Source organism: Carlito syrichta, unplaced genomic scaffold, assembly GCF_000164805.1.
Source record: "Carlito syrichta isolate Samal-C Ts95f unplaced genomic scaffold, Tarsius_syrichta-2.0.1 Scaffold307324, whole genome shotgun sequence".
NCBI lineage: Eukaryota > Metazoa > Chordata > Mammalia > Primates > Tarsiidae > Carlito > Carlito syrichta.
Genome location: NW_007251420.1, coordinates 309,127 through 336,526, shown reverse-complemented (window position 1 = coordinate 336,526; position 27,400 = coordinate 309,127). Strand labels below are relative to the sequence as shown.

At 41.9% G+C, this 27,400-nt stretch overlaps 1 protein-coding gene and 1 pseudogene across 4 annotated transcripts; one reads left to right on the top strand and one right to left on the bottom strand.

The window, feature by feature from the left end:
* Positions 1-674: 674 nt before the first annotated feature.
* MOB1A (MOB kinase activator 1A) lies at positions 675-23,516 on the bottom strand. 4 transcript variants are annotated; one of them, XM_021715705.1, is made up of 7 exons: positions 23,211-23,516; positions 19,677-19,843; positions 10,815-10,908; positions 9,204-9,337; positions 4,158-4,325; positions 2,176-2,182; positions 1,248-1,282 (listed from the first exon to the last, which is right to left on the bottom strand). In XM_021715705.1, the coding sequence occupies exons 1-7, from the start codon at positions 23,222-23,224 to the stop codon at positions 1,273-1,275; spliced, it is 594 nt and encodes a 197-aa protein (XP_021571380.1). In that variant the 5' UTR covers positions 23,225-23,516; the 3' UTR covers positions 1,248-1,272. The 4 variants fall into 4 exon arrangements, with proteins under 4 accessions (XP_008062568.1, XP_008062569.1, XP_021571380.1 ...); XM_008064377.2 differs by lacking the exon at positions 2,176-2,182 and having other exon boundaries at positions 675-1,285; positions 4,162-4,325; XM_008064378.2 differs by lacking the exon at positions 2,176-2,182 and having other exon boundaries at positions 846-1,285; positions 4,162-4,325; positions 19,677-19,840; positions 23,211-23,431.
* Positions 16,012-16,769, top strand: LOC103266739 (annotated as a pseudogene).
* Positions 23,517-27,400: the final 3,884 nt, after the last annotated feature.

The window sequence follows — 27,400 nt, the reverse complement described above, 5'->3', positions numbered from 1 at the left end:
TTTTTTACACTTATCTCTCCCATTTCGTCTTTAAACACATTTTTGTCTTTAGCTTGTGCACGCGCATGCACTCTCTCTCTCTCTCAAGAATAGGCAGCACACCATATCCTCAGCTGTGTTATAAAATGTGTGCAAGGTTTTTTTAATCCTGGTTTTCCTTAAGTTTTATCCTTGTTGGGATAAAGTTTGTGCATTTCGACACTACTCACTCTTAACTAAGGCTCAAGTCACTTTAATAAAAACATAGAAGTAATTTTTTAATAGAAGGAAACAAAATAACAGTACTCTGAGTACTTTCTTCCATTCTCTTATCCAGAATTTCAAGGCTTCTGAAAAATAATGTGAATGAAAATAGTGGCTTTGAGATTTAAGTCTGTCATAATTTTTTGAAGTTTTCTTTTTCTCAGCCAAAAGCTACATATTAATTTGAATGAAACTTTTCAAAATAAAAACCTGTAAAATCATCTTTAGAAGCCAAAAAAAATTATTTCTGATACACACACACACACACACACACACACACACACACACACACACACACCCCCCTAATAATTTAGATAGATATGAATAAAATCACAAGATCAAAAAATAAAGTCACTGAAAAATAACTCTGGTAACTCCAATTCTGCATATGCCATGATGATTTAAACTGAAATCATGGATTTTGAAAAAATATACATATATCTTATCTTTAAAAACACTAGCATACAAACTTGAAACTAAAAGATTATCCAAAGTGACACAAATGTTCTAAATCTTAAGGAAACTTAAAAATACCTTTTCTATTCATAAAAAAAGAATAACCGATTTGATTGTATTATTAGGAAATTTGTTCTGGAAACTTGTTAATAAATTATTGGTGGAAACTCTTAGTATCCACTATGTTGTCACCTGAAACAGGCTCAATTATTTTCTTGAGTAAAAGAATAATACGTAAACGTGTAAACTACAGGTTAGTCATCACATATTACAAAGAAGTATGACTGTGACAACAGCAGGAGTGGCCACACAGTACTTATGATTTGGCTGCATCCTTAAGCTATTGCGCCACCCTGCCTTTGGGATGATTTTGTCAATAGACACAGACAATGGGTTTCTTTTTATCCTGTTTTCTTAAAGTTTGTATCACTAGTCTATAACAGATAGCAATGAAATAATAACTCTAGCAGTAGATAAAGTAAGAAAGTAACTGTTCTAGAAGAAACATTTATCTGTCCTTCGATCCAAGTTTCTCAATCAACTCCTGAAGAGGTGCCAACTCACGCCTATCAATCAGATTAAACTCCTAAAAAGAGAAGAAGAAAAACAAAATTTTAAAATGGATCTAAAACTAAAACTCTTTAAATGTCTTTTAGAGAAGGAATTCCCAACCCCAGTTGTATGAAATCCAGAAGAATGAAATCATTTCTGTGACTATTTTAAAATAGGAATTTTTTTTTTTTTTTTGAGTTGGAGTCTCACTCTGTTGCCCAGGCCAGAGTACAGTGGCACACTCCCGGTCAGCGTAGCCTCAACCTGCTGGGCTCAGGCGATCCTTCCATCTCGGCCTTCCAAATAGCTGGAACTACAGGCACACACTACCACACCCAGCTAATTTTTTTATTTGCTGTAGAGACAGGTCTCACCATGTTACCCAGGCTGGTTTCGAACCTGTGGACTCGCGATCCTCTCACCTCGGCCTCCCAAAGTGGTAGGATTATAGGCTTGAACCATTGCACCTGGTCAATAGGATTGTTTTTAGTTTTTACTCTCACTTAAAAAATACTGGCTGGGCACGGTGACTCAGCCTATAATCCCAGCACTTTGGGAGACCAAGGCGAGAGGATTGCCTGAGCCCAGGGGTTCGAGACCAGCCTAGGCAAGTTGGTGAGACCTTGTTTCTACAATAAATCACAAAAACCAGCCGGGTGTGGTAGCATGTGTCTATAGTTCCAGCTACTTAGAAGGTTAAGGTGGGAGGATTGCCTTAGCCCAGCAGTTTGAGGCTGTGGGTGGCTGTGACCGACAAGAGTGAGACTTCAACTCAAAAAAAAAAAAAAATTGGTGTGCGCCTTGGTCTCTCAAAGTGCTGCGATGACAGGCATGTGTCACCATGCCCGGCCATTATATATATAATTTCGATTTTAATGTTTAACACAGTGAGGATCATACTAATACCTTGAGTTCTTATTTAACAGGTCCCCTATTGTAAGGCTATAGGAAAAAACAAAGTCAGTTTCTCCTACTACACTCTCACAACTCAGAATGTTTTTGTGATCAAAAGCGTGGGCATTTTCCTACAAGCAAGCAATCATTTCTCCAGTGGACACCAGATGGGTATCCTCCAATTAAATTCACTTCTGATACTTTCTACCTGGAGGTAGTGTCAGATGCCACAAGACTGCCCCCCACTTCAGACAACAGTCTAAAGTAACAGCTTGTTACTATACTTCTGCCTATAAATCCCCCCTCCATTAATTTGCTAGACAGAATTCAGAAAAACAAGCTTACTGGGTTATTATGAGGGATATTACAAAAGATACTGATGAACAGAGACACACAGGGTCAGATATGGGGGAAGGGTCACTAAGCATCCATGCCCTCTCTAGGCATGCCATCCTCCGGGAACCTCCACATGTTCTGCTCTCTGGTAGCTCTTCAAACCCTGTCCTTTTGGGTTTTTTGGAGGCCTCATTACTTGGCTGTGATTAATTATATCATTGGTCATTGATGTAATCAACCTTCAGTCCCTGTCCATCCCCTCTTCAGAGACTGGGAGGTGGGCAGACATAAAAAAGAATGAAATCATGTCCTTTGCAGCAACATGGATGGAGCTGAGCTGGAGATTATCATCCTAAGTGAACTGACTTGGAAACACAAAACCAAATACCACATGTTGGCATTCATATGTGGGAGCTAAACGGTCACAAAGATGAAAATAATAGACACTGGGGACACCAATAAGGAAGAAGGGAGCAAAGGATTGGGGCTCAGAAACTACCTACAGGGCACAATGTTCACTATCTGCGGACCCAATCCCCCCACTACACAATACATCCCTGTAGTGAACATGCTTGTATACCCCTGAATCTGAAAAACAAAAAGAGAGAGAGAGAGATTGGAGATTGGGGTTGAAGACCAATCATTAACATACAAAAGACATTCATCACTCTGGAGATGCCAAGGATTTTAGCAACTATATATCAGGAAACAGGGAGGGAGACCAAATACATATCTCACAATAGCACACCAATTTTTTTTTTTTTTTTTTTTGCATCAGGGCCTCAATCTGTCGCCCAGGCTGGAGTGTAGTGGCACGATCACGGCTCCTCACAGCCTCAAACTCTTGGTCTCAAGTGATCCTTTTGTCTCAGATTCCCGAGTAGCTGGGACTATGAGTGCACATGACCATGCCTGGCTTTTTTTTTTCTTTTTGTAGAGATGAGGTCTCGCTAGGTTTCCCAGGCTGATCTTGAACTCCTGGGCTCAAGCAGTCCTCCCACCTCAGTCTCTCAAAGTGCTGGAATGATAGGTGTGATCCACCATGCCTGGTCCTAAACAGCTATATTTATATTTTGCACACAGAGTTATATATCTCTAATTATTATGATTTTAACAGGTTCCAATTCTAACTAAGGGGCTCAAAACCACAGGCCACATCACTAAATGATATACCCTAATCAGAGCCCTGGGCTAAAGCCCAAGGCAGAAGGTCTAAAAGAGGGTGATACCATGCCAGGTGCGGTGGCTCAAACCTGTAATCCCAGCACTTTGGAAAGCCAAGGCAAGAGGATTGCCTGAGTCCAGGGGTTCGAGACCAGCCTGGGCAACTTGGCAAGCCCCTGTCTCTACAATAAATCAAAAAATTAGCCAGGTGTGGTGACATGCATCTGTAGTTCCAGTTACTTGGAAGGCTGAGGTGGAAAGACAGCCTGAGCTCAGCTGGTCGAGGCTGAAGTGGCTGTGAGCATGCCACTGCACTCTAGCCTACATGACAGAGACTCCAACTCAAAAAAAAAAAAGAGGGTGATACCTTTTAAAACTGCACATAGGAATGAAATAAAATGGAAAAGAGAGTTTGCTTGTACTTAACTCTATAAGTAAGAAACACTGCTCTTTATTAAAGTTATCAATCCAAACAAGTCCAAGTCAAAGGACAGATATCAACATGGTTCAACTTACCTGAACAAAGAAGATAAAGTGCTTAAAGGAGGTGTTGAGGTGGGCCTCCTCTTGCAGCTGCATCACAGAATCAAAGTGCTGGTGATAAATGTGGGCATACACCCTGAACAGACGCTTCAGAATGGTCTTTGCCACAGACATAAAGTTTTTGGGAAATGGGACACCTATAATCAAATATACATATGTAACAATTAGTTTTTTTTGCTTTTTTTCCCTTTTAAATAGGAGTCTCTGTTGCCCAGGCTGGAGTACAGTGGCATGCTCATGGCTACTGCATCCTCAACCTGCTAGGTTCAGGCTATTCTTCTGCCTCAGCCTTCCAAGTAGCAGAACCACAGGCACGCGCCACCATGCCCAGCTAATTTTTTTGATTTATTGAGACGAAGTCTCACCATATTGCCCAGGCTGGTCTCGAACCTGTGGGATCAGGCAATCCTCTCGCCTCCACTTCTCAAAGAGCTGGGATTACAGGTATGAACCATCATGTTTGGCCTAACAATTAGTCTTTTATCTAATTTAACAGTACAAAGTTTAGTGTTGTAGTCAACACATAAACATACAAATTCACAAATACACAAATACACAAACCTATTTCTGTGAGTATGGGGGGGGGAATCTAAACCTAAATATGTTTTCACATACCAAACTTTTTCTGACTGCCTTAAAACAGTAGGCACAGGCATCAAATTATATAAGATGCTGCTGAATCAAAGTGCAAATAAACATAATTTTAGTTGTTAAATATTAGAGTTTCTTCCTGAAATTAAAATGCAGCCAGGCACGCTGGCTCATGCCTATAATCCCAGCACTTTAGAAGGCTGAGGTGAGAGTATTGCTTGAGCCCAGGAGTTTGAGATCAACCTGCCTAACGTAGTGAGTGAGACCTCATCTCTACAAAAAAGTTTTAAAAAGTAGTGGGGTGTGGTGGCTCATGCCTATAGTTCCAACTACTCGAGAGGTTAAGGCAGAAGGACTTTTCAAACATTATCCTGGGGCTTATGGGTATGACTTTCGGGGCAGGATCTTGTATTCATGTATTGAAAAGGTAGACTTAAGCTGGGCACAGTGGCTCACGCCTGTAATACCAACACTTTGGGAGGCAGAGGTGAGAGGACTCCCTGAGTCCAGGGTTCAAGACCAGCTTGGGCAATTTGGGCAAGACCTCATCTCTACAATAAATCAAAAAATTAGCTGAGTGTGGTGGCACACACCTGTGGTTCCAGTTACTTGGAAGGCTGAGTTGGAAGGACTGCCTGAGCCCAGCAGGTTGAGGCTGTGGAAGTCATGAACGTTCTACTGCACTCTAGCCTGGGTGACAGAGTGAAACTCTAACTCAAAAAAGGTAGATTTAAAAATCAAACAACAGCTGGGTTGTAATCCCATCCTTTGGGAGGGCGAGGCAGGAGAATTGCTTGAGGCCAGGAGTTCGAGACAAGCCTAGGTAACATAGCGAGACATTATCATCAGAAAAAAATAAAAATAAAAAATAAATAAAAATAAAAAAATTAGTTGAGTGATGTGGCACAGGCCTGTAGTCCCAGCTACTTGGGAAGCTGACATGGAAGGATCACCTGAGTCCAGGAGTTTGAGGCACAGTGAGCTATATTTATGCCACTGCACTCCAGCCAAAGTAACAGAGCGAAACCCTAACTCAAAAAAACAAAACAAACAAAAACCCCAGAAACCAAAAAACCAAAAAACACCCTTTTCTTTCTGAATGTGTAAATGGGTATCTTGTTAATAAAAGAAACTAGCTTGGATATATCAGTAAAAAAAAATTAATAATAGTTCTAATAAAAATAAATAACTGGCAAAAGCAAGATATAGATAATAACCTAATGGGGTGAGGAGTGGATTCCAGAACATCAGAATGAATTACTGAAGAATGGAAAACTCAGAAAAGACAATAAAGTCAAAAGAATTTTTTATCTTCCATAAGAGGAAAACTTAATGAGTAAAGAAATAAGCAATTTGTTTTAATCTACGTATTTTCCAAGCTGAATTTATAACAATATATTCAATCACAGCTAATATAAAATAAGAGATCTGCGAGAAAGAAAATAAAGGGTTAATTTTAAAATTTTTTTATAGAGACGAGGTCTTGCTATGTTGCCCAGGCTGGTCTTGAACTCCTGAGCTCAAGTAATCTTCCCGCCCCAGCCTCCCAAAGTGCTGAGATCATAGGCATGAGCCACTGTGCCCAGCCCGAAATAAAAGATTTAATAACAGAATAGAAAAATTAACCAACAGCAAATCAACCAAGTGTAACAACTTGATATAAAGTTTTATCCTGAAAAAAATCTCTAATTAGACTGCAAAAAGGAATTTTTTAAAATGTTGCTTATAAGACATCCTTAAATAGAAAATGACACAGATTGATCTCCTCCATAAAAACTGATGCCAAACTCTTAATCAAAACATTAACAAATGTAAAATAGTCTTCCAGCTGAACATTCTTAAAAATAAATGGAAAAAACGTTATGGGTATCAACAACAAAAAGTATCTGATAAAACTCTATAAAACTCTATATAACCATTCCTGATTCTGTAATAGAAATGAGTAGGTGTTTTATTAACATGATTTTTTAAAAAAATCCATATACCTCTAGGTCTTTGTGGCAGACTTACAAATTTTTTTTAAAAATCTATATGCCGCCGGGCTCGGTGGCTCAGCCTGTAATCCCGCGCCTTTGGGAGGCCGAGGTGAGTGGATTGCCTGAGCCCGCGGGTTCGAGACTCGCCTGGGCAGCAAGACCTCATCTCTACAATAAATCAAAAATCAGCCGGGTGTGGTAGCGCACGCCTGTAGTTCCAGCTACTCAGAAAGCTGAGGTGGAAGGATCGCCAGAGCCCAGTGGGTCGAGGCTGCGGTGGCCGGGAGCGGCCACTGCACTCCAGTCTGGGTGACGGAGTGAAACTCTAACTCAAAAAAAAAAAAAAAATCTATATGCCTCTAACCAAAAGCAAGATTCCTGTTTAATGACTAAATACTAGAAGTCCTTGGATAAATAGTAAGGAAGCAAGAAAAGGATGTCTGCCCTCATCACCATTACTCAGCATTGTTCTGGAAATACCAGTTAGTGCAATTACATAAGCATAAAACAAGAATATATATCAGAAAGGAAGTGGCAAAATTAACATTATCTAGTACAATAGGGTTGTATATTTTAAAAAGTTCAAGAGAACCCACCAAAAACTAACAGAAATAGAGTTTGATGGCTAATTATAAAATTTATGTAAAAATCAACAGCTTTCCTATATAACAATTAATAACCAGCTAAAAACCACATTATGAACAAAAATCATAAAATGCCTAGGAATAAGTTTTTTAAAACTTGAAAAGATTTTGTGTGTGTGTGTGTGTGTGTGTGGGTCATATTCTCCCTTTGTGACCCAGGCTGGAGTACAGTAGCACACTCATGGCCATCACAGCCTTGACCTGCTGGGCTCAGACAATCCTTCCACCTCAGCCTTCCAAGTAGCTGAAACTACAGGCATGTGCCACCAAAACCAGCTAATTTTTTGATTTATTGTAGAGATGAGGTCTCACTATGTTGCTCAGGTTGATCTTGAACCCCTGAGCTCAGGCAATCCTCTGCCTCCCAAAGTGCTGGGATTACAGGCGTGAGCCACTGCACCCAGCAAAAAAAACTTGAAGGATTAACAAAGTAAAGTGTGAGATTTTACAAGAGCAAATAAGACTTAAAAGACATGGGAAAAAAAAACAAATGATATCTTGTTTTTGACTAGGAAGACTCAGTAATAGAACAAGAATCCCTGTACTGATCTACAAAAATCAAAAGCAATCATAATTAAAATCTAAGATTTTTTTATCTTGACAAAATGATTCTAAGTTCTTTGGAAGAGCAAACATTGCAGAATAGCTGAGTCATCTGAAAAGAAGAGCAAGAAAGGAAGATTAGCCTTAAAGATGCTAACAGATGCGTGGCCACACCAACTACAACAGTGTAGAATTCCTATAGGAACGGATTAGAGACTTAAAAGACCCCAAAATACATGGCAATTTGTTGTGCACTTAAGATAATCAGAGGAGAAAAGACCAATGTATTTCATAAATGACATTGGGACAAACTATCTGTATTTGAAAAAAATTAAGGTTGCATTCAGAAAAAAAACTCTTGATGACCAAAGATTTAAAATAAAAAACCACAGCTGGGCATGGTGTCTCATACTTATAATCCCAGCACATTGGGAAGTGGAGGCAAGAGGATTGTCTGAGCCTAAGGGTTCGAGGCCAGCCTGGGCAATTTGGCAAGACCTCATCTCTACAATACATTTTTAAAAAGTTAGCTGGGCATGGTGGTGCATGCCTATGGTTCCAGCTACTTGGAAGGCTGAGGCAGAAGGATTGCCTGAGCCCAGCAGGCAGAGGCTGTGGTAGCCATGAGCATGTCACTGTACTTCAGCCTGGGAGACAGTGAGATTCCAACTCAAAATAATTCATTGATTAATTAAAAAATCCCTAAAAAAGTATTAAATTAAAACACGGACATTTTTATAACCTTGAAGTAGAGGAAAACCTTTCTAATCATTGTATTAAAACTCAAGCCATAGAGGGAAATGATTAATAGGACAAAGTAAATAAAACCTGAGACAAAGGCATCTAGAGAAAAATACATACAACAGATGGGACAAAGAGCTAATATCCTTAATGTAGAAATGAACAAAGGATATAAATAGAAAACATATAATAATCAATAAACCAAAAATACTCAAGCTTATCAATATTCTTTAAATGTACATTAAAACAGAAATTCATTAAACCAAATTAGAAAAGATTAATTAACTGGAGTTGGCAAAGAAATACAGGCAGACCCAAATATGGCTGGAAGGAGTATACATTGGCACAAACTTTTTGGAGAGTCTGGCAGTCTCTATTAAAGTAACAGTGCTAAAAAGAACACATTTATCATTCAAAAAGAAAAATATGGGAGCCTCTGAACTCATTCTGGTTTGGAGACTCATTCTGCTCAATTCGCAAACAGGGGGAAAAAAGAAAAATACAATGTTAACTCACTCACCAATCTTAGAAGGAAAAAGAGTTTCATCATCAAGCTGATCCTGGACCCAAGTCATCAAATAGTCAATGTATTTTGGTGCAGAACATTTTATTGGCTTTTTAATATTAGTGCCATCTGCCCAATGATATTCATATCTGGAGAAAAATACATTGTACTGATAAAGTTTTCAAAAACATTAACAAAGGTGCAACTTGTAATCAAAGCATTCTGTCAATAGAAGCTATATGTAACTTTAATTAATTAATCTAAAGATTACCAAAAGTTCGCTATAAAATTATTCTGAAATATAACTAGTTATAATTGGAAGAGAAAAGGGAGATAATGAGGCAGTGGGCAGTGCCAGCATAGATGTTTTATAAGCACTTTATAAAGACAAAGGAACTGCATTCATGTCTAAAACGGAGGGGGGGTCAAGGACTGGATAAAGTACAGATGGGTCCACTACATTCTGAGACTCTTGGTCATTAAATTATTATCATCAGTGAAGCTAAGATGATAAAACCGTTTCACGGACCAAGTACAGTAGTTCACGCCTATAATCCCAGCACTTTGCAAGACGGAGGTGAGAGGACTGCCTGAGCCCACACATTCAAGACCAGCCCAGGCAACTTGGAGAAACCTCATCTCTACAATAAATCAAAAAATTAGTTGGGCATGGTGGTATGTGCCTGTAGTTCCAGCTACTTGGGAAGCTAAGAAAGAAGGATCACTTGAGCCCAGCAGGTCGAGGCTGCAGTGGCCAGGAGCGGCCACTGCACTCCAGTCTGGACGACCGAGTGAGACTCCAACTCAAAAAATAAATAAATAAAAATAAAAGGCCAACTAAAAAACTTTTCCAAGAAACTTATCTACAAGTTAGAAGTGGGAACCATAAAGCCAGGTGCGACACTTCACACCTGTGATTCCAGCACTTTGGGAGATGGAGGCGAGAGGACTGTCTAAGTCCAGGGGTTCAAGACCAGCCTGGGCAATTTGGCGAGAGCTCATCTCTATGATAGATCAAAAAATTAGCTGGGCATGGTGGCGAGCACCTACAGTTCCCTATAGTGAGACTCCGGACATTCAGACTTGCAATATAAATTACTTTTATATGCAATATAAAAGTCAAAACACTGAGTACCTACATAACAAGGTACTTAATAAATAACAAAAAGCTTACAGGTGAGTATACAAGAACTAACAAAAGGGAATCACCTTTGCACAAGCAAACATAATAAAAACAAGTCTTTGTATTATAATTATATTATGTTATGTTATGTTATATTATATTATACCATATTATATTATGTTATATTATTTATCTATTTATTTGAGTCAGAGTCTCACTCTGTCACCCAGGCTGGAGTGCAGGGGCACTCATGGCCACCGCAGCCTCGACCTCCTGGGCTCATATGATCCTTCTGCCTCAACCTTCCAAGTAGCTAGAACTATAAGCATGCACCACTACACCAAGCTAATTTTTTAATTTATTGTAGACATGAAGTCTCGCCATGTTGCCAAGGTTGGTCTCGAACCTGTGGGCTCAGGCAACCTTCTCGCCTCCACTATTATATAATTTATATCAATTAGTGATAGTAATCCAAACACCTATATAATAGGTAGTATATATACCTCGGACCTGCAGACATGACTGGACAGCTTGCTTCAGTGCAGAATTCTGTAATAGTTCCATATAACATGTTGATCTGGTTGAAGAAATCCACAGCTGCAGAGATAACAGCAGAATTGTGTTTAAATGTCTGTGAGAATACAACAAAATGTCAGGTCTCTCAGTTGAAGGAAAAAAGACAATGCACCTAAGTTCTTGGCTAAACCCTTAGAAGATTTTATAATCCAATGATACTGTAAATTCTAAGTTGTTACACCCGAAAACAGTTAACTTTCAATATACTAAGCTTCTAACGAGCATGTAACAACAGGAAAATAAAATACTGGAGATAATTCTAACTTAATGATGACTATTACACCATTAGGATATACAATATGATTACATCCAAGGGAATGAAAAATCCATAGCTTCTTATAAATCTGGACCAGATAATACCATTTGTGTTAGAAAAGAAAAAAGAGTGTGTGGAATACACTGTGAGGAAGAAGGTGTATCAGCTTTATCAGTGGGCATTTAAAAAAATCTAATTCGACCAGTCTTGGTGGCTCAGGCCTATAATACCAGCACTGTGGGAGGTGGAGGTGAGAGGATTGCCTGAGCCCAGGGGTTTGAGATCAACCTGGACAACTTGGCAACACCTAGTTTCTATAATAAATCAAAAACAAAAATTAGCTGGGTGTGATGGTGAGCACCTGTAGTTCCAGCTACTTAGAAGGCTGAGGCAGAAGGATCGCCTGACCTCAGCAGGTCAAGGTTGTGGTGGCCTTGAGTATGCCACTGCAATCTAGCCTGGGTGACAGAGTGAACTAAAACTAAAAAAAAAAAAAAACTCCAAAAAACTAATTAATCATAAACATTTGAGGACTATGGCATATTGAGCCTAAAAGACTTCAGATAAAATTCCTTGCCCTGGAGTCTCCAACTAACAAAATCAAAAGGATGAATAAGATATAAGAAAATAGGATCCAAAGGACAACAGTAAGTACTACAAAAGTTCAGAGAAAAGGTAAAATCATAAGGAGTTGAGTGTAGTCACAGAATACTTCCTTAGGGATCTTCAGCTAGATCTGGAAAAACGTTGAAGAGGGTGAGTGATAAACTTAACTAAGTGAAGTTTAGTTTATGCAAAGAGAACCACATAAGTTTTGGAAAGTTTTCATAAGTTTTGGAAAGTTTTAAAAATTGTTTTAGTCCCTAAAGGAGTACCTAAAAATCAACTAGGGCTTTTCCAGGTTTCTTAAAAAACAAACAGATAAAAAAATTTCATCTCGCCAAAAGGAATTTTATACAAAACTTATAAGCCTTCCTCTTAATAAGTCATATTTCTAAGAAAGTAACACTTGGGAACTCAATAGTCATTCAAAAGAAAGTATGTCTAGATGGTAGTTGGCTTGATTTGAATAGCTGTTCTCAAAATGTGGTATAGGAATTTCCTATTTTAGAGGGGATATATGAGGAATTTTTTTTTTTCCTAGTCAGGATCTCACTGTCACCCAGGCTGGAGCATAGTGGCAGGATCACAGCTCACCACAGCCTCTACTTCCTGGGCTCAGGTGATCCTTCTGCCTCAGCCCCCTGAGCTGCTGGGATTACAAATGCACACCACCAGGCCCAGCTAATTTTTTGTACAGACCAGGTTTGTCTATGTTGCCTAGGTCCCTATTTTATTAATTTGTGTCTCCTGCTCCTAAATGTCTTTACCCTTTCTTACATAAAACATGCTAGACAGTTCTCCACCTTGTTTTTTTCTCAATATCAATATGAGCAATATAAATATGGCTTTTTAATGCGTTAAGAAAAACAAATTGTTAAAAAATGTAGTTATTAAAAAACTTACATATGTAGCTTAAAATTACATATGTAGCTTACGTTATCTTTTCCCCCCCCAGAGACAGGGTCTCACTCTGTCATCTAACGTGGAGTAGAGCGGCAGCCTCAACCTCCTGGGCTTAAGCAACTCTCCCACTTCAGCTACTCTCCCATTTCAGCTGCCCGAGTAGCCAGGATTACAGGTACATAACATAAAGTCTGGCTAATATTTTTATTTTTTATTTTTGTAGAGATGAGGCCTCACTATGTTGCCCAGACTTTTCATTGTATTTCTACCAGAAAGCACTATCAGAGCAATGATTATCAACAACTGGTTAATACCACATCAAAAGAAAACTAGGCCAAGCAGGGTAGCTCACATCTGTAATCCCAGCCCTTAGGGAGGTAGAGGCAAGAGGACTGCCTGAGTCCAGGGTTTCAAGACCAGCCTGGGCAACTTGGTGAGACCTCATCTCTACAATAAATCAAAAAATTTGCTGGGCGTGGTGGTGCATACCTATAGTTCCAGCTACTTGGAAGGCTGAGGTGGAAGAACTGCCTGAGCCCAGCAGGTTGAGGCTATGGTGGCCCTGAGCATGCCACTGTACTTCAGCTTGGGCAATGGAGTGAGACTCCAACTCAAAGAAAAAAAAAAAGAAAACCAGATCCAGTCAAAATGCTAGTAAGTTATTTTGTGGTTACTGCCAAACTGGATCTAATGTTTACACAGAGAAGCAAAAGATCCAGAGTAGCCAACACAATACTGAAAGAGAAGAAAGAACAAAGTTTATAGGGCTGACACTACCAACTTCAAGAAGTTTACTATAAAAGAGAAACAGCTCACTGGAACAGAATAGAGAGCCTAGAAATAGGCCTACATAAATACACTCAACTCTAGTCTAGGCAACATAGTGAGACCTCATCTCTACAAGAAATTTCTTTAAAAATTAGCTGGGCGTGGTGGCATCTCTAATTCCAGCCACTCAGGAGGTTGAAGCAGAAAGATCCTCTGAGCCTAGGAGGTGGAGGCTGCAGTAAGCCGTGACTGTATCACTGCGCTATAGCCTGGGCGAGAGTGAGACCCTGACTCAAAACAAACAAACAAATAAATAAAACAAATAAAAAAAGTAAGGCAATACAATGGAGCATAGACAGTCTTTTCAACAAATAGTGCTGGAACAACCAGACATCCAAAAAAGTTCATGAATATAAGCCTTACACTCTTCACAAAGATGAACTCAAAATGGATCACAGTCCTAAATGTAAAATGCTGAAGTATAAAATTCCTAGAAGACACAGGAGAAACACAGGAAAAAATCTAAAAGACCTTAGGTATGGCAACAACTTTTTACATACAGCATCAAAGGCATAATTCATGAAAGAAAGCATTGATAAGCTGTACTTCATTAAAATTTTTTAAAACTCTGCAAAAGACACTATCAAAAGAATAAAAAGGTAAGCCACGGGCTGGGAGAAAATATTTGCAAAAGACATATTTGATAAAGAACCGTTATCCAAAATATACAAAGAATTTAAGAACTCAACAATAAGAAAACAACTCAATTAAAAAACAAGCACAAGCCGGGCTCGGTGGCTCAGCCTGTAATCCCACGCCTTTGGGAGGCTGAGGTGAGTGGATTGCCTGAGCCCGCTGGTTCAAGACCCGCCTGAGCAGCGAGACCTCATCTCTACAATAAATCAAAAAATCAGCCGGGCATGGTAGCGCACGCCTGTAATTCCAGCTACTTGGAAGGCTGAGGCGGAAGGATTGCCAGAGCCCAGCAAGTCAAGGCTGTGGTGGCCGGAAGCGGCCACTGCACTCCAGTCTGGACGACAGAGTGAGACTCCAACGCAAAAAAAAAACCAAAACAACAACAAAAAAAAAAACAGGCACAAGCCGGGTGCGGTGGCTTACGCCTATAATCCCAGCACTTTGGGAGGCCAAGGCGACAGGACGACCTGAGCCCACAGGTTCAAGACCAGCCTGGGCAACTTGGCGAGACCTCAACTCTACAATAAATCAAAAAATTAGCCAGGTATGGTGACACACGCCTGTAGTTTCAGCTACTTGAAAGGCTGAGGTAGAAGGATTGCCTGAACCCAGCAGGTCGAGGCTGCTGTGGCTGTGAGCGACCACTGCACTCCAGCCTGGGTGACAGAATGAGACTTAAAAAAAACAGGCACAGATACCTCAACATATACACATGGCAAACAAGCATATGAAGAGACACCCTGTGTCATATGCAAAGTAAAACAATGAGATACCATCACATACTTTGTAAAATGGCCAAAAATCAGATCAGTGACAGCACCAAATGATGGTGAGGATGTGGAGCAACAGAAACTCTCACTCGTTGCTGGAAAGAATGCAAAATGGTACAGCCAATTTGAAAGACAATTTGGTGGTTTCTTAAAAAATTAAACATGCTCTTATCATATAATCCAGCAACTTTGCTCCCTGGAGTTTATCCATAGGAGCTGAAAACATATGTCCATACAAAAACCTGTGCACATATGTTTACATCAGCTTTATTCAAAATTGCCAAAACTTCGGAACAACCAATTATTCTTCAGTAGATGAATAAATAAACCATGATACATCCAGAAAATAGAATATCCCAAAACTAAAAATAAATGAGCTATCAGGTCATGAAAAGACTGAAGAAAACTTAAATGCATATTACTAAGTAAAATAAGCCAGTCTAAAAGGGTACATACTATATGATTTAAACTACAGACATTCTGGAAAGACAAAACTAGAAACAATTTAAAAAAAAAAGTCAGTGGCTGCTAGAGGTTAGTGGGAAGAGGAGATGAACAGGTAGAACACAGAGGATTCTTTTTTTTTTTTGAAGCACAATTTATTGAGAGGACAGAAAAGCTCCCACAGTGGGAGGGGACCCAAAGGGGCTGCCCGCACAGAGGATTCTTAGGGCAAGCAGTGAAACTACTCTATGATGATACCATAATGGTGGATACATGTTACTAGTGTCCGAACCCACAGAATGTACAACAATGAGAATAAATTCTAATATAAACTATGGATTTTGGGTGACTTTAAAAAAAAAAGAGGCAACCTCTTTGGGTCCCCTCCCACTGTAGGAGCTTTTCTGTCCTCTCAATAAATCCTGCTTTCAAAAAAAAAAAAAGACAACTAGACACTATAGAAAAACATACCACCATCTATTAAGATATCTTACAAACACATTTGCTCTAGGTCTGCACTAACAAGCCACATACGGCTATTTACATTAAAATTAAGTCAAATTTAATTTAATTTAAAGTTCTGCTCTTCAGTCACACTAAATGTGTTTCAAGTGCTAAATGGCTACAATAAGCGTATAGGGGGCCTCTTTTTCATGGCGCTTGGGAGCCCGTCAGCTACTTCAAATGTAGCTGAATATCTCCTTCCCGGCCACTGGCTGCCAGAAACTCATCGAAGTGGATAATGAATGCAAGCTCAGTAGCTTCTACAAGAAGCGCATGGCACAGAAGTTGCTGTGAACTCCCTGGGTGATGAATGGAAGGGTTACATGGTCCGAATCAGTGGCGGAAATGATAAACAAGGTTTCCCCATGAAGGAGGGTGTCTTGACCCATGGCTGCGTCTGCCTGCTGCTGAGTAAGGGGCATTCCTGTTACAGACCAAGGCGAACTGGAAAAAGAAAGCGCAAATCTGTCTGGGCTTGTATTGTGGACACCAACCTGAGAGTTCTCAACTTGGTTATTGTAAAAAAAAAAAAAAAAAAAGGTGAGAAGGATATTCCTGGGCTGACTGACTTGGGTACCTCGTCGACTGGAGCCCAAAAGGGCTAGCAGGATCTGCAAACGCTTCAGTCTCTCTAAAGAAGATGATATCCACCAGTATGTTGTAAGAAAGCCCCTAAACAAAGAAGGTAAGAAACCTAGGACCAAAACACCCAAGATTCAGCAACTTGTCACTCCACGTGTCCTGAACACAAACGCTGGCGTATTGCTCTGAAGAAACAGCGTACTAAGAAAAATAAGGAAGAGGTCGCAGAATATGCTAAACTTTTGACCAAGAGAATGAAGGAGGCCAAAGAAAAACGACAGGAACAGATTGCCAAGAGGCACAGACTGTCCTCTCTGTGAGCTTCTACTTCCAAGTCTGATTCTAGTCAAAAATAAGATTTTTTTGAGTAACAAATAGATAAGATCAGAACCTCAAAAAAAGCGAGTATAGGACACTTTTCATCATTGCAGAAAGTTCTACTGGACAGAAATGATCTAGATATAACACAGAGCATGATAATAAACACCGAGGGATACAATCAGCAAAATTCATACTATGGAAAACCATCTGGTTTCTTCCACAACAACAAAAAAATAGCAAGGAAAAACTGCAGTGAGGGGAAACCTGTAGATTACGAGAATCAAGGAACACACATAGGCCATGCTGGATTCTGATTTAATCTGGCATAAATTAAAAAAAAGAAAAGAAAGATTTATAAGATAGTGAGGGAAAATGTGAACACTGACTGAATATTTGATAAGTTTAAAGGATAATAGTATCTTTTCTTTTTTTTGAGTTGGAGTCTCACTCTGTCGCCCAGGCTGGAGTGCAGTGGCATGCTCAAGGCCATCTCAGCACTGACCTGCCGGGATCTGGCGATCCTTCTGCCTCAGTCTTCCTAGTAGCCGGAACTACAGGCGCACACTACCATGCCTGGCTAATTTTTTGATATATTGTAGAGAAGAGGTCTCGCCAAGTTGCCCAGGCTGGTCTGGAACCGCTGAGCTCAGGCAATTCTCTCGCCTCGGCCTCCCAAAGTGCTGGGATTACAGGCTTGAGCCACCGCACCCAACCTGCTTTTTATTTTTATTTTTTTGAGACTAGATCTCATTCTGTTGCCCAGGCTGGAGTACAGCAGTGCAATCATAGCTCACTGTATGGGCTCAAGCAATTCTCCCATCTTAGCCTCTAGAGTAGCTAGGTCTATAGGCACACCATCACACCCAGCTAATATTTTCTCTACTTTTACAAGTTTGAAATTTTCCTTTAAAAAGTTTTAAATGGGCCGGGTACAGTGGCTCATGCCTATAATCCTAGCACTTTGGGAGACTGAGACAGAAGGATCACTTGAGTCTAGGAGTTCAACATAATAAGAGCTCATCTCTACAAAAAAATAATAAAATAAAAAATAAAGTTAGCAGGGTGTGAAGATGTTTATCTGTAGTCCCAGTTGCTCAGAAGGTTGAAATGGAAGGATTGCCTGAGCCCAGAAGGCCAAGACTGAGGTGAACTGTGATCTTGCCACTGCACTCTAGCCGGGGTGCCAGAGTAATACTCTGACTCAAAACGAAAAGTTTAAAAAATTCCTGAACATCAGATTGGAGTATAAGTGGATGTATGGCAAGTCGCTGTACCATGAGATCATGGAAGTCACTTCAGGGGATTACTGGAAGATTCTGCTAAAGATCTGTGGTGGCAATGACTGAACGATGACTGGTGACTCACGTCTGTCCACCTGCTGGCAGCAGCGATGCCAGGAAGAGGTCAAAAGAATGTCTGCTTCTAGAAAATCCACAAATAGACCCCAAGGTGCACTGTCCTAGAGCCTTGGCCCCATCCTCCAACCCTCCTGACCGATGTGTTATTCTGAAGGACCTGGGTGGGTCTAAAACTCTCTCAGGATACCTTTTCCACCCCACCTCTCATGGCCTCTTGCTGCTAAAGTAGATGTTTTATTTCCTGGCTCATTCAGTCCTTTCCCTTTGCTTGTGGCTAAGACTCTGTTTCATTTTATATTTTTACCTGGAGGCATATTTTTCTTACAGTTATTACCAGACAGATGTGTACAAGTCTGTTTCCTGCATACACATTTCTGGTGAGGGTAATTGGGTGGGTAGAATGCCATGTCCTCACTGAGGAGAAAAAAGAAGGACCTCTAAGGGTTATCTTTGCATCTGGAGAGAATGTGTCATGAGCTTTGTTATTGCCAACCTCACTCCTTTTTAGAGGGGGGAAAAAAAAGACCGGAAAGTCATCTGTTCCATCTTCCATGCAAAGCCAGGAGAACAAAGCCAGTTCCCTGCCAGTGTCAGGGCTTCTGGTAATTTGGAATGTGCCTTAAACCTGCATGTTTGTAGCCAAAACCTGTTTTCAAACTCAAAGTCAGCCGGCTCTGGAAAAAAAAAAAAAATTCCTGGAACAGGCCAGGCGCAATGGCTCAGCCTATAATCCCAGCGTTTTGGGAGGCTGAGGCGAGAGGATTGCCTGAGCCCACAGGTTCATGACCAACCTGGGCAACATGGTGAGACTTCATCTCTACAATAAATCACAAAAACTAGCCGGGCATGGTGGCGTGTGCCTGTAGTTCCAGCTACTTGGAAGGCTGAGGCGGAAGGACTGCCTGAGCCCAACAGTTTGAGGCTGCACTGGCCGTGAGTGTGCCACTGCACTCCACTCTGGGCGACAGAGTGAGACACCAACTCAAAACAAAAAAATTACTGGAACATCTGAAATTCCTAATTTAAACTTTATCACCCAGAAACTATCTCATCTCAGAAATGAGAAACTCTCGCTTTCAAATCTCTAGCCTTAGCATGTTGCTCCATGTCATGACCTCATTCGCTTAAACTCCAAAGATTAAAACTCAAAGCCCATAGATTCCTCCATTTCCTCCCAATCTCTGACTGCAATGGATTTTCCTGTACATGCAGGTCAATGAGTGCTGCTGAGGGGAGGCAAAACTGTGTGGATGGATTTCACTACCAAGCCATGGTCCACCACAGGCAGAATCTTTGCATTTACCAATCTTTTATTTGACCACACTCAGCTCTTCATACTATTCTCATGAGAAATTACCCCAAAGCACTCATGATTTATCCTCAGGTCTGTCTATTCAACCAAACAACTGCCACCAAGTACTCTGAAAGGAGCAACACAGTTTTGGATATATCTGTACTTATGTGTTTCTTTACAGTCTGTCCTAGTACAACATGTATTATCTGTAAAAGAAAATTCATTAAGAAAAAGATCTGGGCAAAACCCTTCTATAAACCAGCAAAGTGGAACATTATTTTGAAACTTACTGTTAACAGCAATCCATTCATTGAGGTCTTCTCCCTCTGGCAACATGACAGCTTGTCTCAGATTCCCACTTCCTAGAGTTGCTTCTGCATGTTTTAAGAGTTCATACTGATGAGATCCTTCAGGGATATTCTTCTTTGGTTTGAATGTTTTAGAAGAGCGGCTGCTGCTGTTAGGTTAAAAGTAAAAGAATATTAAATTTTTTTTTTTTTTTGAGTCAGTTTCAAAACCAGGCTAGGTTCAGGTGATCCTTGCACCTCAGTCTTCCAAGCAACTGGAACTACAGGTGCACGCCACCATGCTTGGCTAATTTTTTGATTTATTGTAGAAACAGGGGCTGCCATGTTACCCAGGCTGGTCAAAACCCATGGGTTAGGTAATCCTCTCACCTCAGTCTCCCAAAGTGCTGGGATTATAGGCGTGAGCCACCACACCTGGCTAAAAGCATATAAATTTTTAGGACCAGAAGCAAAATGACATAATTTTAGGTTTGTAAAGTGCTCTATGCAATAAAATAAAAAATACTCCCTGAAAAATACCAGGACAGAAAGGAGATATAATGATCACAGTAAAAAAAATGTTTTATGTATTTTTCTGCACATAAAAGCAGAATTAACAGCACAATTCACAAATAAGGCAATTTTACTATGCCCCGTGAAGACATCTGTTACAGCAGGTACTTTCACCAAAGAAAAAACCGTGGATTTCAGTCTTTGATCTGATACTAACTCCATGATTACCTAAGAAACCCAAACCTTTTGGTCTCAATTTCTACCTACACAAAACGGAGCAGGTAAGTAAATTCAAAAATCCCATTTTCTGTATCAAAATATTTGGGATGCCAACACATCAAAGCAAACCATGCTAAAAGAAACAATAGCATTTTGAAGTTTTTAGCAGGGAAACAAACGAGACAGACACAGCTGGTTATTGAGGAAAAAATAAGCTTTTATTCCTATAGCACACCATTCATAAGGTCTTCCTAACATGACACAAAACCTAGAAACCTTAAAGAAAAATGGACTGATTTCAAAACAGACCAGTTAAAACTCCCATAACAGAACAAAGAGACAAGTAACAAAAAAATTGTTGCAACAAGTATCACAAAACATTAACTAGATAATAAAGGACTTCTATGGCTCATTAGACTACAAGGAACACTTTAGAAAAATGAGCTAAGTATTTTTCTATGAATAGGCAATCTGGAAGGAGGAGTACAATGACCAATGAGCCTATGAAAAATGGTTCAATTAAAGTAAGATTTGGGCCGGGCTCAGTGGTTCAGCCTGTAATCGCAGCACTTTGGGAGGCCAAGGCGAGTGGATTGTCTGAGCCCGCGAGTTCAAGACCCACCTGGGCAACTTGGTGAGACCTCGTCTCTACAATAAGTGAAAAATAAGCTGGGCGTGGTAGTGCATGCCTGTAGTTCCAGCTACTTGGAAGGCTGAGGTGGAAGAAGTGATGGAGCCCAGCAGGTCAAGGCTGCAGTGGCCGGAAGTGTGCCACTGCACTCTAGTCTGGGCGATAGAGTGAGACTCCAACTCAAAAATAAGATAAAATAAAATAAAGTAAGATTTGTTTTTCTGTGAGTGTCAAAAGTTAAAGTAGGGTCCAGCTCAGTGGCTCATGCCTGTAATTCAGCACTTTGGAAAGACACAGCAAGAAGAATGCCTGAGCCCAGGGGTTCAAGACTAGCCTGGGCAACTTGGCAAGACCTTGTTATTACAATAAATCAAAAAATTAGCCAGGCGTGGTGGTGAGTGCCTGCAGTTTCAGCTACTTGGAAGGCTGAGGTGGAAGGATCGCCTGAGCCCAGCAGGTCGAGGCTGTGGTGGCTATGAGTGTGCCACTGCACTCCAGCCTGGGGACAGAGTGAGACCCCGACTCAAAAAACAAAAAGAAATGCAAATCAAATTGAGAAGATACCACTCCACACCCACTTAGGATAGCTATGATGAAAAAGACAGATAATTAACAAGGGCTATCTAGATCATGGAAAAATAGGAACCCACATACAGTGCTGATGGGAACCTAAAATGCTCAGAAAGTCTGGCAGTTCCTCAAAAGGCTAAAGGTAACACAGTTGCCAGATAAACCAGCAATCCTGCTCCCACGTACATATCCAAGAGATATGACTACATACATCCACACAAAAACCTGTATACAAAACCAACAAGTCAAAGTTTTTTTGGAGGGGCAGGATACTACACCCTTAAGAAAATAACCTGTCCCGGCGCAGTGGCTCATGCCTGTAATCCCAGCACTTTGGGAGGCAGAGATGAGAGGATTGCCTCAACTCAGAGATTCCAAACCAGTCTGAACAAGATGGTGAGACCTCGTCTCTACAATAAATAAAAAAATTAGCTGGGCATGGTGGTACGCACCTGTGGTTCCAGCTACTTGGAAGGCTGAGGCAGAAGGATTGCCTGAGCCCAGTAGGTGGAGGCTATGGTGGCCGTTAGTGTACCATTGCACTCCAGCGTGGGTTACAGAGTGAGAACTTTACTCAAAAAAAAAAAAAAAAAAAAAAAAAAACCCAGAAAAGAAAATAACCTAAAGGAGGGAAAATGAGAGGACAAAGATATTTGTAGTAGTGTTATTTTATAGTAGCAAAATACTGGTTTCTCACAATAAAGTGGGTAAAGTCTGGTTATGAAACATTGTGTAATTTAATAAAAATATCAAGCATGTGGACTATGTCCATAATTAAAATTGGATAATTATTCAGTCCTGTAACTCATATTTAAGTGACCTACAAGGTAGAGAACGCCACCTGAAAAAATAATATGCCAGAACAAAGCTTCTCAAATCTTAACGTGCATAAGAATCATCAGAGAAATTATAAAGATGTCCATCTAGGCCTCACCTGAGCCCAGGAGTTCTCTCTCAAATGAGATACCACCGAGGACAAGGGAAGTTGGCTAACTTAGACAAAGTCACACAACCAGTAAATGGGTAGAACCAGAAATGAACAGAAAGGCCAGGCGCGGCGGCTCACACCTGTCATCCCAACACTTTAGGAGGCTGAAGCGGAGGCCAAGAGTTCAACAACCTCCCCCTTCCCCACCCACTCCTGTTGTAAAAATCTAAAAAAAATTTTAAAAGCAGAATTGGGCAGAACGGTGTGGCCGCAGGGCCCGCATCTTAACTTCAAGCTCCTAAAACACCCCCGACAATAATAAACCTGGGTACGTGATGTGGCGAAAAGCGAAGTCAGCAAGGACCGGGGGAGGAGGCTCCAGAGACGCAGGAGCCCGCGGCCCCGCCCCCAACTTGTCCCCCCGCCCCCGGGGCGCTCGGGCGGAAAAGTTTGGAGGCGCGGCCGGCCTCGGGCCTTGCTCGTCCCCAGCAGTTTTCTCGCCCCGCTTCCTGTGCCTCCACTTTCCTCGGCTCGGCCCCTCCCGGCCTCCCGTCCCCCCCACGGACGCGAGCGGAGGCAAGGCCAGCGCCGCCCGACCCCAGTCCTGGGCCCGGCCCCGCCGGCCCCTCCCGGCCTCGGCCCTCAGCCCCGGCGCCCCCGGCCCGAGCCCACTCACAAGAGGAAGCTCATCTTCGGTCCTCAAGGGGGAGGGGAGGGGCCGCTGGCCCCCGTCCCGGTCAGGCTGCGGTGCCGGCGAGAGGGAGCCGACGGGCCTCAGCTAGCGGACGCGGAAGCCCGGCCGCCGTTGCTCCGAGCCCGGCTCCGAGCAGCTGAGAGCCGGAGCAGACCGCGGTACCCGCCCAGCCCTCCGCCTCCCCAGCTTCGCGGATCCGAAATGCGGAACGGGCAAAATCTCGCGAGCTAAGGTTTCGCCCCCACCGGCCGAGAGAACAGGACGCACCCCCTTTTGCTCCGCCCCCTCCTAGATCTCAGCCAATCAGCGTTCTCCAGGCTAGGGTGTTTGTTTGTTTGTTTGTTTGTTTTTTGGTTTTTTCCCTTCCTCTCGGGGAGGCGTGGTGAGGACATCAGTTCCGCAGAAGGGAGAGAGGCGATCCTGGTGTTCCTAGCTGGAACTACAGGCGCGCGCCACCACTCCCGGCTAACTTTTTTTTTAATTGTAGGGATGAGGTCTCTTCATGTTGCCCAGGCTGGTCTCGAACCCCTGGATTCAAACAGTCCTCTTACCTCCGCCTCCCAAAGTGCTGGGATTACAGGCGTGAGCCACTGCGCCTGGTCAATAATTTTTAAATTTGCAGGGGTCGGCCAGGCACGGTGGCTCACGCCTGTAATCCCAACACTTTGGGAGGCCAAGGCGTGAGGGATGCTTGAGCCCAAGAGTTCAAGACCAACCTGGGCAACATAGCAAGACCTCGAATACACAGGGGAAAATAAAAAAGCCAGGTGTGGTGGCACGCACCTGTTGTTCTAGGTACTCAGGAGGCTGATGCAGGAGGATCACTTTAGCCCAGGAGTTGGAGGCTGCCATGAGCTGTGACCCAGCCACTGCACTCCAGCCTGGGCAACAGAGTCAGACCATGACTCAAAAAAAAAAAAAGAATTCATTTTCTTTGTATAAAACACTTCAAGGGAAGGGAATGCAGACAATCTCAGAGTGAGAACTGCCTACAATTTTATTTTAATTTTCATTTGAAATACATTCATATAGATAAAATTAACCTTTTAAAAATGCACTTTGGTAGGTCTTTTTTTCTGTATACGTTTCTATAGAGTTGTGCCAACCATCACCACTAATTCTAGAAAGTTTTCATTATCCCAAAAAGAAACCACTAGTTTACTTTCTATTTCAATAGATTTGCCTAATCTGGACATTCCGTATAGACTGTGAATGGAATCATACAATATGTGGTCTCTTGTGACTGACTCCTTTCACTAACAGGTTTTAAGATTTCCCCATATTGCAGCATGCATCAAGACCTCATTCTTTTCTACGGATGAATAATATTCCATTGTGTGAATACCGTGTTTTGCTTATCCATTCATCTGTTTTAGGTTTCCCCTTTTTGTCTAATTAATAATGCTGCATTGAACATGCATGTACAGGTTTTTGTGTGGACAAATTATGCATGAAGGCCAAGTGACAGCCAAACTACAGCATGGTAGAATCTGAAAAGCAAAAGGCAAACTGTAAGGAGACTTGAATCATAGCTCAGCAAATGGTGCCAGATGTCTGTGTAAAAGAATTTGCCCTTTACCTGTTATTTTATTTCATTCGAATATCACCTGTCACATTGTTATGTTCATTTTTATTTTTTAAATTTTTGTAGTTTTGTTGGCATTTAACTTATAGGCGTGGTGGCTCACATCTATAATCCCAGCACTTTGGGAGGCCGAGATAAGAGAATTGCCTGAGCTCACAGGTTCCAGACCAGCCTGGGCAACTTGGTGAGACCTCATCTCTACAATAAATCAAAAATTAGCTGGGCGTGGTAGCACGCGCCTGTAGTTCCAGCTACTTGGAAGGCTGAGGCAGAAGGATCGCCGGAGCCTAGCAGGTTGAGGCTGCGGTGGCCGGGAGCGGCCACTGCACTCCAGTCTGGGTGACAGAGTGAGACTCCAACTGAAAAAATAAATAATAAAATAAAATAAAATATTTGATATAACTGTGTAGAAACTATAAACAAATAATCTATATTATTTAATCATATATTTATTTTTTAAATTTCCAGACAACAATGGAAAAAAAAATTTGTGAAAGCCTTCCTCCTTTTGATGGAATTGCTCTTCAAGTCGGAGAATCACTGAGATTGTGAAGGCCAGCAATTTATTAGGAAAACCTTTCAGGATGGCTAGATTTGATGGAGGGGTGGCTATGAGATTAGGGGAAAATCCTCAATCAATATTTGAGCAGGATATCAACATAGCCCATTTAGAGATCATCAAAGGTAAGATTTCTCAGTGAGAGAGAGAATATGAATGAATTTGCTAATTACTACAGGACAATTTGTTCTCTATCAGATAAGGTCTATACAGAGACTGGAGAAGTTTTATGCTCTTCTCGGCTTAGCCAGCCAGAGAGATCACTGCACACCATCTGGTCTCAGCAGATGCTGAAAGCAGAAGCTAAGCGGCAAATTATCAAGCGGTCACTCCCCAGCCCCCATTCATCACACAGTTCCCCTTTCGAGCTCCCTCGGGCAGGATTTGCAACCCTGCATTTTCATTCTGTGTACGTGCCCATCCCATCATTTGCAAAACTCCAGCTTTACTCTGACAATGTCACCCACCCACGCAGGGCATCTTGCCACTTTGGTGACAGTAAAGTTCTTGCCCCTCCCAGCCAGGTGGGAAAGGCCAGTTTTAACCCATTGGTGAAAAAAAAGTGAAAAAAGACTGAGTAAAGTCAAACTGTCCCTACCCATTATCTCAGGATTCAGGCTGCAGTGGCTCAGGCCTGTAATTCTGGCACTTTAGGAGGCCAAGGTGGGAGGATCACCTGAGACCAGGAGCTTGAGACCAGTCTGGGCAACATTGTAAGACCTAATCTCTACAAAAAATATTTTAAATAATTTTTTTTTTTTTTAGTTGAAGTCTCAGTCTATCACCCGGGTTGAAAAGCAGTGACATACTCACAGCCACTACAGCCTCCACCTGCTGAGCTCAGGTGATCCTTCCACCTCAGCCTTCCAAGTAGCTGGAACTACAGGCGTGTGCCGCCACACTCAGTTAATTTTTTGATTTATTGTAGAGACAAAGTCTCACCAAGTTGCCCAGGCTGGTCTCAAACCTGTGGGTTCAGGCAATCCTCTTGCCTCCGCCTCCCTAAGTGCTGAGATTACATGCATAAGTCACTGAGACTGGCTTTAAAATAAAAATTTTTAAAAAGAAGTCATAGGCAAGTTTCTACTTTGAAAATGTCCAAGCCGGGCTCGGTGGCTCAGTCTGTAATCCCGTGCCTTTGAGCGGCTGAGATGAGTGGATTGCCTGAGCCTGCAGGCTCGAGACGCGCCTGGGCAGGCGAGATCTCATCTCTACAATAAATCAAAAAATTAGCCAGGCGTGGTGGCGCGCACCTGTAGTTCCGGCTACTTGGAAGGCTGAGGTGGAAGGATCACCTGAGCCTAGCAGGTCGAGGCTGCAGTGGCCGGGAGCAGCCACTGCACTCCAGTCTGAGTGGTACAGTGAGACTCCAACTCAAAAAAAACAAAACAAAACGGGTGCAGTGGCTCACACCTGTAATCCCAGCACTTTGGGAGGCCGAGGCCAGAGGATTGCCTGAGTCAGCGGTCTGAGACCAACCTGGGCAACATGGTGAGACCTCGTCTCTACAATAAATAAAAAATTAGCTAGGCGTGGTGGCGCACACCCGTAGTTCCATCTACTTGGAAGGCTGAGGTGGAAGGAATGCTGGAGCCCAGCAGGTGGAGGCTGCGGTGGCCGAGAGAGTGCCACTGCACTCCAGTCTGGGTGACAGAGTGAGATTCCTGCTCAAAAAAAAAAAAAGAGGCATTAAGCGAATATGGTAGGAAAGAACTAAGAGAGACTGAGAGACTGAAGAGTCTTAGATGTCATTAAGTCTAGTTACCAGAAGATAAGCTAGCCAAATGCAGAGAGAGAGAGTGGGAGCACACGCCCATGTGCAAAGGTTTTGAAGCAAGTAGGAGTTTGCTATGACCAAGGAACTGAAACAGAGGCCAGTGTGATGAGAATGTGGTAGACGAGGGGGAAAGTGTAGGGAAATGAAACCAGTCACCAAGAATCTTGCTTCTTATGCAAAGCAATGTGGCCAGTCATTGAAAGGTTTTCAGGAGACGCATGACACCGTCTATCCATTTTTTTTTTTTTTTT

What these genes read in the sequence shown, in the direction of transcription:
- MOB1A (XM_008064377.2), bottom strand. An exon ending in GTCATGTCTGCAGGTCCGAG is followed by an intron (nt 9,338 to 10,814) that starts GTATATATACTA and finishes ATTTTTCTCCAG; the next exon opens with ATATGAATATCATTGGGCAG. An exon ending in TCTTTTTCCTTCTAAGATTG is followed by an intron (nt 4,326 to 9,203) that starts GTGAGTGAGTTA and finishes ATTTGATTATAG; the next exon opens with GTGTCCCATTTCCCAAAAAC.